At 43.8% G+C, this 10923-nt stretch overlaps 1 protein-coding gene across 1 annotated transcript in view; it reads right to left on the reverse strand.

Annotated features, from left to right (window-relative positions):
* DOCK3 (dedicator of cytokinesis 3) overlaps window positions 1-10923 on the reverse strand; it is a 590333-nt gene that overhangs the window by 309205 nt on the left and 270205 nt on the right. The window contains exon 7 of the mRNA XM_025213329.1: window positions 5660-5744. Within this exon, the coding sequence (XP_025069114.1) occupies window positions 5660-5744 (85 nt within the window). The remainder of the gene's footprint in view (window positions 1-5659; window positions 5745-10923) is intronic.

The raw sequence follows: 10923 nt of genomic DNA on the forward strand, positions 1-10923 counted from the left end.
GAAACTTAGTAGAAGCCTTTTTAATTTCTATTATATTTTTACACTAAAAAAAATAATAAAGATCTCCAATTCTGAATAAGGCAGTCATGGTGAAATTTCTTTGTTCCCTCCATGTTCTTTGCTATCTTCAAAACAACATCTATGTTCTCTGCAATCCTATTTCTAAATTGATTTAGCTTCCCTTATTCCATACACAGTAATTTATTGAAATACAAGCAGTAAAGTTGAATCATATCAATCAGAATTTCTCTTTATCTAACATGATAAACTCCTATGAGTTTTATTATTTTGTTTACACAAAATCAATGCGAGTGGAAATTAGAGTTAATGAGCTTGAAATGTAAATCCCTGACATCTCTTCAAAAGCAGTGTATTTTAAATTCTGGTATATTAATAATCTTTTTTAAAAAGATAATTCAATTAAAAGGCAAACAGCTGAAACCTGGCTGAAATACAGTGAGTGGCACTATTTTCTGCACATCTCAGGTATTCATCCTGCAGGTATCTCAGTGATTCACAAAAAGCAATCAACTTGGGAAAAAATGCTAAACAAATATTCAGAAGCTAGACTGAAACCTTTTTGAAATCTTCAAATATCTGCAGAGATTTGTCCTATGCATTTGTTTCTTGCTCCCATTTTTGCTAAATAGCAGTGTCATACTGTTATTTATATGCTGCTGGGCCTGTTCTACTGACTGATATAAATTAAATCCAATGGCAACTCCAGCCATGTGGAAGGATCTGAAAACATGTTTCCAGGATTTTAAAAACAATATAAATAAAAACAAGTACCATTTAGCTTATATCACTTTTAGGGCACATATATCTTCATATGAAAAAAAAAAAATTTTCTTAAAGGAAAAAAAAAACTTCCACAATTTAAGATGAATTTTTTTCATGCTGAAGTCACTATTGTTTAACTTTCCGATAAATAACCTGAAGGAACAGCCTGTACACGGCTGAAGGCAAAGTGATTCTGAGAAAAAAAAAGATGAAAATAATGGTGTACTGTGCAAAAGCTGCAGGGATGATTCAGACAGACACAGCTTTAAATGTTTTTTCTACATACCTCAAGGTACCAGGCATGGCTCATGAATGCTGAGATGCTGGGACGGATGGAGTATCTCACAGAAGCGTGGAGTGGTCGCCAGTGCACTCGGCGGTGGACCAAGAAGTGGACCAGGAGCAGTTCCGGTCCACTTCTGGGTCTACTGCAGAGCGCACAGGGTCCCCCCCCCCGCCGCGATTGGTGCCTCCCGGATCGGGGGGCCCGGGGGTCCCCCCGTGGCCACTGCCGAGCCAAGGAGGTGCCGGGGGGAGGGGGGGGGGGGGGGGGGGGGGGGGGCGTACACTCAGTGGCAGACCCAGAAGTGTACCAGAAGTAATTCTGGTCCACTTCCAGGTCCGCCGCCAGGGGTGCGGGGGGCCTCTCCGTGCTCCTGTGCGATGCTCCATCCACCCCACCATCGCAGCGTTCATGAGCTGTGCCTGGTACCTCGAGGTATGTAGAAAAAACATTTTAAGCTGTGACTATGGCCAAATCGCTGACTCTCTGAATCAGCATCGAATCTTTAGATTCAGATTCAACCAAATCGAATCGAGACAGTGATCTGAATCAATGAAGCAAATCACCATCCCCCAATTCAGGCCAAATCCGAATCTAAATTGAATACGGCCCATTTTGCACACCCATACTTGTTACACACAGCACTTTGAACTGCTCAAATGTTGATCAGCATTAGTGCTAGCTTGAGCTTGGAGCAGTCACACCCTAAGGCTAAAAACCTTCTCTGACCACCCCCCACCTGCACAGCTGTGACTTGCCACTAGAGGGCTGGTGAGCAGAGGCCTGATTAGGCGCTACAGCTGTGAGTTGCCATTACAGGGCTGGTGAGCCAGGACATGCTTCTATTCCTGCTCTAGATCGGGTATATTAGACATGGGTTTGGGCAGGCAGGCAGGCACATTAAAGCTGGGAACCAGAGTTAAGGGATGTGGGTGGGTAATGAACTGGAAAATAAGTGGGGGTGGGGGAAGGGCAGTAAAATGAAGGAAGCCAGTCACTGAAAGATAAAATAAAAATAAAAATAAAGAGGAAGTAAATTAAAGAAGGTCTCCTTTTAATAAATTGGGATTTGGGATAGGGGCATAGGGGGTGCTGGTCATGCTTCCTGGGATGGATGGGAAGTGGGAGCAGTGAAGGAAGGTGCTTTTGGGAGAGCTACTGCCCCTTTCTCAGGAAGGAAGCCCCAGCTCTTGGGGACCTATTCTGGCCCCTTTCCTTGTTCCTCCCCTGCCCCTTGCCTGCCCCCCCCTCCAACTCCTCTTGGAAATGTCCAAGCCATGCCACCTGGCTAGATGGCTTGTGCTCTGCAGGCTGTCTGCATGGGGCTGCACCCCTGGGGTTGGGCAGGTCATGCTCCCAGGGGTGGGAGGGGGAGTTGGCTTGGTGCTGATACCACCCCCAGAGCAGTAGAGTGCAAAGGGTGGAAAGTTTGTGCCACACAAAACAAGAGGGTGGGAGAGGGGACACAGCAACCTGGGAGGCTGGAAGACTGCAATTTGGGTGGCTCATCTGTGAGGACTGTCCACTCATTACTGGAACACAAGCTCAGTAACACGGATCAGAGGTAAACCTGCCCTGGAGTGGCGTAACTTTAAGTTGTCTAAAGCCTGCTTGAACTTAGTTTCAGGTGTTACTGTGTGGACAGTCCAGGAGTTAAGAGCTCCAGGAGCCACCTAAAATTAATGTGTAACAAGGCCCTAAGTCTTCCTTTGAACACAATTATGTTTAAAGGTTTTTAGGTTATGAAAATAAGCTTTTAACTAAGAACTGAATATCACTCAACACCACTGTCTCCTTGAATCTGTAATCTGAAACAATAAGAGGTATGAACTAAGTTATGACCCCAAAACAATCCTGAACAGTGAGCTGTGATCCTGGAAGTTCTTCAGAGATAAGGTGGTAGAGGGAATTATTAGGCTCTGCTGACCCAGTGGAGTTATTTTGTAGCTACTACTCTAGCTGTATGGTTAAGATAAATCCCAAACTAGAAAACGTGAATGACCAACAGATCTATACAGCGGCAGATGCATTTTTCCTTCTCTTAAATACCAGCTATGTCACAGCAGGCAGGAATTTCTTAGCAAGCTTGGCTCTGTGGCATATGAGAGGTCCAATCTTTAGCTGCTATTAAAACAATACTAATGGCCACACAAGATGATCTGAGACAGTCATACTCTTTTGTATGTTATCACCTGATTTAGGACAGAATTGAGAAAAGTCTATTCCATAAGACTAACTGTAATGAGTAATTTTACATTATAAAAGTAGGATTTCTTATGCATTAGCTTGTAAATGCCTGCAGAGGTTAATCTGCCTTCCTGTTAGACTGTATAATTACCTATTAATACAGCATTTTGAAATCTGTATAGCTCATGAAGCTTTAAAGTAGCGAAAAAACGTCCGTGGACAAAACCCTAGTATGTGACAGATCCGATAGTAGTGCCCCATCTGACAGAATTCTATTTGCAACAGAAAGTATTGGCATACATTTTAGAACTGTCATTATAATATCTGCAACATAAGTAAAAAGTACTGACTGAAGATACAGATCAGAGTTTTCTGCTGTTTCTGGTACACTGACATATGAATATAGCAAGGACAGCTCAAGTGTAATGTTATAGCCATGTCTAATGGATTTTGCCTTTTTCAGTGAACTTTATATTCAGAATCTCCTCTACTTCTAATACAGTGATTATCAACCAAGGTGCCATGGCACTTGGAGGGGTCTTGAGATCCTTCCACGAGTGCTGCAGGGTGCCACACAAATGTTAGCACTGTTAGGTGTGTAGACATGATTCACAAGATAAACCCAGTTTTCACACAGGAATCCATAGTGTTAAAACATTCTGCCCTATTGTGATCTTTCTGAGTTCTTTGCAATAGAAAAGTTGCTCTGTTATTTTTCTGTAGTCAAAAGAATTAAAAGTAAAGGCTAACATTTTTGAGGCATGCCTCAAGACTATCCAGGGGTACCTCAAGTGTAAAAAGGTTGAGAACTACTGTTCCAATACTTCTTTTGCTGCACTCCAAAGGAATGCATCAATAGGGAACAGCATAAAATGCAACAAGGCAGAAAACCTATTTTATTCTACCAGCTAAGTATTTGAAAACAAGGCCAAAGTTTTTATTGATTTGGTATATAGTTTATATTTTACTAGAGCAATTCAACATGCTTCCTTTTCCTCTACCCTTTCTTTGCATTCTGCCCAAATGTATAGAACATCAATCCTTTTCAAAAAGAAAAGTTGATAAGATTTTACATAAAACAAATGCAAGGTAATAAAAACAGTAACCATGAGAACACTTACACCACGTCCAGACCAGCAAAGACGTGTTTCCCTGGAGACGAGTAACAGCAGTTCACCTTGTGCCTCTGCTACTTGTTCTTGGGGAACGTCTATGCCATGCACGCTCTGGCATGCAGCAGGTTTCCCTGGGTGGGGTACGGTAGGCTAGGGCCAGGCACTGTGCTGGGCCCTGCAGCCTTACTTGGGGTTCTCGGGTCCTCAGGGAGCTGCGGCTGTGGTGTTCCTGCAGCTGGGAGCCTGGACAGCAGCTGGAGCATAGCTCTAGGCAGCCAGGTTCTGGTTTTGAGTAGCGTGTACTGCTGCCACATGCACCACCTTGCTTTTTTTTGGTGTGAGTTTTTTTCGACCCCAGGATCTCCCAGTCAACCCCCCTCCCCATGCTGCAAGGTAGCATTATGGGAAATGCCTGCATGTCTGATATGTGGTGCTGCAGATGGGTCTGTGGCATCACGTACTGCATGTCCATGCTCGTTTGGACGACGTGTTAGTGAATAAAGGAGAAAAAGGAAATACCAAATTTTAAACTACAGCAATGTAAACAAATCAAGAAAACAAAGGGAAAGAATAAAATGAACACAAATGTTGCAATATAAACTCAGAGAGAAAGTCTCTTGTTCATTAGAAAAACAGAGGTTGAAAAACCAAGAATGTTGTGGCATAAATTCCTCAGCCTAGTATAAAACAGAGGTAAAACACTAAGGGCCAGATCCTGTTCCATCTATTAGGTACCTAAGTCCACGTAGGCCTCTATTCGATCCTATTTGAACCTACTTAAGTCCCTGAAAAAACATTCATGTGCCAACTTTGTAACACACCATCAACTTAGCCTTAAGACTAAGTCACAAAAAACCGTAAACAGAAGGAGGACCAACCCACCTTTTGAATTAATTGTTTTTCAGCAACTTTAGGAGGGCGGAGGACTAAGGCATTTAAGTGAAACTTAGACAACAAATGGTTGAATAGGGTTTGGTCCTCACAACAGACATCTCTTAGAAAGAATCCTGACATCACAGTTGACCTGATTTTTCATTTCATATCTACTTTGGACTGAAAATAACTAAAACGTTATGTGACTCTGGAACCTTTATAAAGATAAAGCAGCATCTTACAATCCAAAAGAATTTGTACCAGCTATGTAATGGCAATAAGAAGAAACTAACAGTAACAGTGGTCAAAAAATGCAATTATATTCATAGTCTCATTTTCCCCCAAGCATACAATGTAAATAAGAAAATTGAGCCTTTTGTAAACTGAAAGAAAAGACTCTCCAAGTCAAAGTTCTTACCATTTTATAAAGGTCTGAGACACTGATCTGATCTGAATCCACCACCTCAAAGTCCTTCCGAGGAACTAGATCCAGGCCCAAATGCCTATGGAGGAGAGAGACAAATAGAACAACTATCAGTACAGCATATAATGTGTTTCTTATTTATCTACATGCATTCTCAGAGACAGACACTGGAAACTCCAAGATGTATGCCATCCCTCTGGTACCATTAACTAGAAAACGGGAATAATTTTTCTAAACTAACTCACTAAATAAATAAAAATAAGCAACAAACAAATATTGGCCAGCTGCTGATATGTACTAAACCAGCTGGCTTCAATGAATTCACAGAAGCTATAGAAATTTACTTTGGCTAAGGACCTGGACACTGCGGACAGGCAGTGGGGAGGCCAAGCAGCTTGCCTCCTGCTTGTGCCTTTGTCTTGCCACACAGGCCCCCTACCTGCCCCTGCTGCAGCTTTGGGACCTCCCTTCCCCATCTGCCTCTGCTCTCCCTCCTTCCCCTACCCACAGTCTCTGCCCTACCCCTCCAACTTCTGCTCCTCCCTCCCACCACCCCTCACCCTTGCTCCACATGGCGGGCTCCCTCCCTGTTCTAACCCGGAGCACTGAACACGGCCCCAGCCCCAGCTTCGTCGCAACCATATGAGCTGCATGCTGTTGCTATGAGCCAAGCTAGATCTGTGCTCAGTGCTCTAAGCTGCAGCATGCATGGAGCCTGCTGGCATGGAGTAAGGTAAGGGGTGGCATGGAGTAAGGTAAGGGGTGGCATGGAGTAAGGTAAGGGGAAGAAGGAGAAGGGCAGGTGGGGGAGCAGTGGCTGCACGCTGCGGGGGGGGGGGAAATGTGGGGGTGCAAAGGCAGTGGGGAAGGGGGAAAAGGCAGCAGCTTCATCTATGGCCCCAAGCATGAGCAGGTACTGGAGCCAGAGCCACAGCAGCTGCCTCCCCCCTCTCCCCCGCATTGCCCTTGTACTCAATGCTAAGATGAGGGGCTTTTTTCCCCATGTGAAATGGGGGAGGGGAGGGGAACGGACCTCATCTTATAATTGAGTAAAAACAGTACTAGGCCATAGGGTTAAAATAGAGGACGACCACCCTCCTTTTCTCTTCTGGCAGGTATGCACACAGGACAAAATAGAACCCCAAACTCTGAGTAAATGCTAGGTACTTCCACTTTACCCCTGCATACTTGCTATATAGGCAAGTAAAATGAAAAATGTCATAGCTTTATTGTGATATGGCATGTAGGCAAATTTGTTTCATAAAAGATGGGAAATTTAATGTAAAAAGTAATTTAGAATTAAGGTTCTGGCCAAATTGGATCATTGGAAAGTAGGGTTGGAAGGGAATGCATAAACTAATCTAGTTCAACCCACTGCTCTAGAAAGGATTGTCCCTGACTATAAACCACCCCAGCCAAATGTCTTCCTAACTTGCTTTTATAATATTCCAAGGATGGAGACTACAATTTCTCTAGGTAGCCTTTTCCAGTGCTTGACAACCCTCATAGTCAGAAGTTCCTTCTAATTGCCAACCTCAATTTCCTCTGCTGCATCTTGAAGCCATTGCCCCTCAAGTAAGTTCAGTGAGTTCTTTCACTAAATGAAGGAACAAAGAATGCAACCACAGAAAGCCATATTCATAGATTCATAGTTGAGGGTCAGAAGGGGCCTTGTAGATCTTCTAGTCTGACCCCCTGTCCTGGGCAGGAGGAAAACTGGGCTCAAATGACCCCAGCTAGGTAAACGTCAAGCCTCCTCTTAAAGACCCCCAGGGTAGGAAACATCACCACTTCCCCTGGAAGTTGGTTCCAGATCCTAGCCGCCCTGACTGTGAAGTAGTGCCTTCTAATGTCTAGTCTAAACCTACTCTCGAACAACTTATGGCCGTTATTACTTGTTACTCTGGGAGGCACTTGGGGGAATAAAGTCTCTCAAAATCCCCACTGGTCCCCCCAGTAAGTTTACAGACGGCCACCAGGTCCCCCCTCAGCCTTCTCTTGCAAAAGCTGAACAGGTTAAGGTCCCATAGACTCTCCTTGTAGGGTCTCCCCTGCTGTCCCTGGATCATGTGAGTGGCCCTCCTATTCAACATGTCATGTAGTCTATGGGAAGGAGAGAATAGAAAAAATCCTTTTCTTCCCATTTTAAAGTATGATCTGCTAACAAATATACCACATTGTTTTAGCGTTGTATAATCTTGCATTAAAAGGCATACATATGCAGGGAGAGTCTAAACTCTCGTCCAGCTATATTCCCAATGTTAACACTCTGTAAATATTTACGGTTTGGGTTTTGGTTTTAGCTTCTTAATTTCTTTCTTTTTTAAAGATAACTAAACAGGTAAAAAATATAAGAAGATGTATTCCGGTAATTATTTGTTCAAAACCCTACTCCCTCAAAATAAGTTAGTTTATGCTAAACATTTTCAACTCAAAAGAAAATTTGCTTTTCACATCCATTCAGCATAGGGCTCAGGGACTGTAAAGCAGCTAGCTAGCTGCCAAAGGCTCCCCTAAGTGTAGAAGACAGTTCTGGGCAGAGGTGGGGATGGATGCAGCCATGGGATGTCAACACCTGATGCAGCTGTACAGGAATAGGCTGGCTACACACAGCTGCACTGGGCCCTGGCTGGGCCAGCACCATGTGCCAAATCTGGCCTCAGATGGACTAGGCACTGCTCATCTGGCCCAAGGGGCAAAAAGGTTAGGTATCACTGGCCTAAATCTTCGGGTGCTTATGAAAGTGTATGCCTCTCTGAACCACACAATCTCTAAGGTGGCACCCTGCCCAGCCTGACTTCAGACTAAGGCCCCTCTACATATTACATTTATGCTGTAATTAATGTTGTAATTGGGGCATAAATAGGAAGAATGCTACATATGCACTCAATTTAAGGCACCATAAGATGGAAAACAAGCCATTACAATGTTCCACATATAATACAGAACATTTGTATGCCTTGTGAAATGCCAAATGTGTATGCAATCAGAACATGCCTTGCTCCTCAGTCCACATCAGAGCCGTGGGGCAAGACAATCACCATGCTGGGTTGTGTGGAACCCCACAGCTTTCTGCTACCTGGCACCCTGACCAAGGTGGTAAGTCCCCCTCAACTTGGTACCCTGAAAACAGCAGGGTGTAGCCCCATGCAGGGCTGCATCACATGGCTGCCAGCCTACCAACATGGGGGAGTTGTCAACTGAGCCCCACTGTATATCCGGCATCAGGCTACATGGCAGGGCTACCCTGCCACATATTCAATTTAAGGCAGGATGGAAACCAGCCACAAAAATCTTACACTTGAGTAGTATTTTTGTGACTGGTTTCTTGTTTTGCCATACCATTAATTGCCTGAATGTGTGGCTGGGTTACTATTTATGATGCAATTAACTGATTAATTGCATCTTAACAGCAATGTCCACCAGGGGCCTAAAGCACCACCTTGCCCTGCCTTGAAACCTCTGTATTGTGTGTATTGTGATACATGCGCATCAGTGAGAACTATGGTAGCATACACATTTGGCATTTCACAAATTCTGAGTGCTATGGAACTGTATGAACACAGCTTTTGTATTTGATTCCTTCTAATAGTTTTAAAGGAAAAAAAAATAGAAGAACTTGTTTCACTCTCTACCCAGGCAATCAGATTCATTAATACCAGGACAACAACACTGAAATTAGCTGTGCAATTACAATGGAAAAGTTGCGCAACTTGCACGTAAGATTGCCATCAATGTCAAATTAAATATTTTATTTAAAGAGGAAGGTGTTTCAGGGAGTATACAATAGCTATATAGTACGATAAGCAGAATTCAGCCAGCAGTTCCTGGGCAGTGAATTTAAAGCACAGTATGCAACAAAAAGTAACTGGCAAGCAACTGTGCTTCATCCACTGTACAAACAAAACAGCATGATACAGCATAATTCTTAATTCGTCCCTTAGAGAGTTCACAGGTTTCCTTTATGTCCAGAAACTCATTTCCACTGAGTGTGGAAGGGCTCATCACACTTTTTATGAGGACTTTGGAGGTGCCTAAAAGGGATTTAAATGGGTTTTAGCTGCCCAGGCAACTCAATCTGATAATACCGTAATGGCCAAAAATCACTCTAAGCACCTATGCTCACTCAGCATGTACAATTTGGATCTCAGAGATCTCTAACCACCTCTGTTTTGGCACTTAAGCATGTCCATTTTGACCACTTAGGTGCCTAGGTCCCATCTAAGTTCCAGTGATCCAGTTTGGATCTCTCATAAGTATCTTGACTCTGTTTACATCTCTGAAGGGCCTGATCCATTAAGCTACTAAAGATGGACAAGCTCTAGTTTTCAAACACTCAGAACTGCAAAATACTCAGAATTTCTCTAGGACACAGAGAAGGTCAGTTTTACTTCCTAAATACTATTTCCCTGATAAATGTCAATTTTACAATCCAAAGGTGGCACAGTTTACTTATTCTTTACAATTGAAAATGTGTGCTTCTTCCTCACTACTTAAATTTTCAGAAGTGGCTAGCCTATTTTTGCTTAAACTTACTAAGTATAATTAATCCTTGTGCTAAGATTAAGCCTCTGAAATTTCAGCCAAAAGGTGAAAAATACTGAACCTCATTAGCAACTGGGAAATGGGAATTAAAATGGAAACACTTAGGCCAGGGGTATCAGTCATCCAGTCCTGCAGGCTGGATAAGAGCCAGATCAGACCACAGACCAGTCCCCACATGCCAGGTCCAGCATGTTCCCTAGACTGGTCCCATGTACCAAATGAACTTGTGCCCCAGAGAGGCCTCATGCTCTGCATGCAGCATATGTTGGCCCCAGCCCTGTGCACTACATTCAGTATGCACCAGACCAGCTCTGTATACCACATGTAGCATGCAGGGCCAATCCAAGATCCATAGGCAGCCTTGCTAGTCATATAATAGGAGTCCATGGGCTGTATCTCTGAAATCCCTAACTTAGGCAATTGTAAGTCTAGGGCTAGGGACAGACATTCAAAAAGCCTAAGCCTGAATTGATTCAATCTTTGCAAGTTAGTCTAAGCTGCCTAGGCTGAATCAGTTTCTAACTGTACAGACATTCCCTCTGGACTGAAAAAATGCAGGCCCATGCCTGCAGTGGCTCAAGCTAGAAGCTGGGGGTGCTCTACAGCAGCCCTCCTTCCCTTCCACAGTGAGGAGCTGAGGGGGGTGTGGCCAGGCCCCAGCAGGACACACTGATTAGGGAAGGGTTCCCCCCACCTTGCTGGTCAGCGAGGGA

Source organism: Alligator sinensis, unplaced genomic scaffold (genome assembly GCF_000455745.1).
Source record: "Alligator sinensis unplaced genomic scaffold, ASM45574v1 scaffold630_1, whole genome shotgun sequence".
In the NCBI taxonomy this organism is placed as follows: domain Eukaryota; kingdom Metazoa; phylum Chordata; order Crocodylia; family Alligatoridae; genus Alligator; species Alligator sinensis.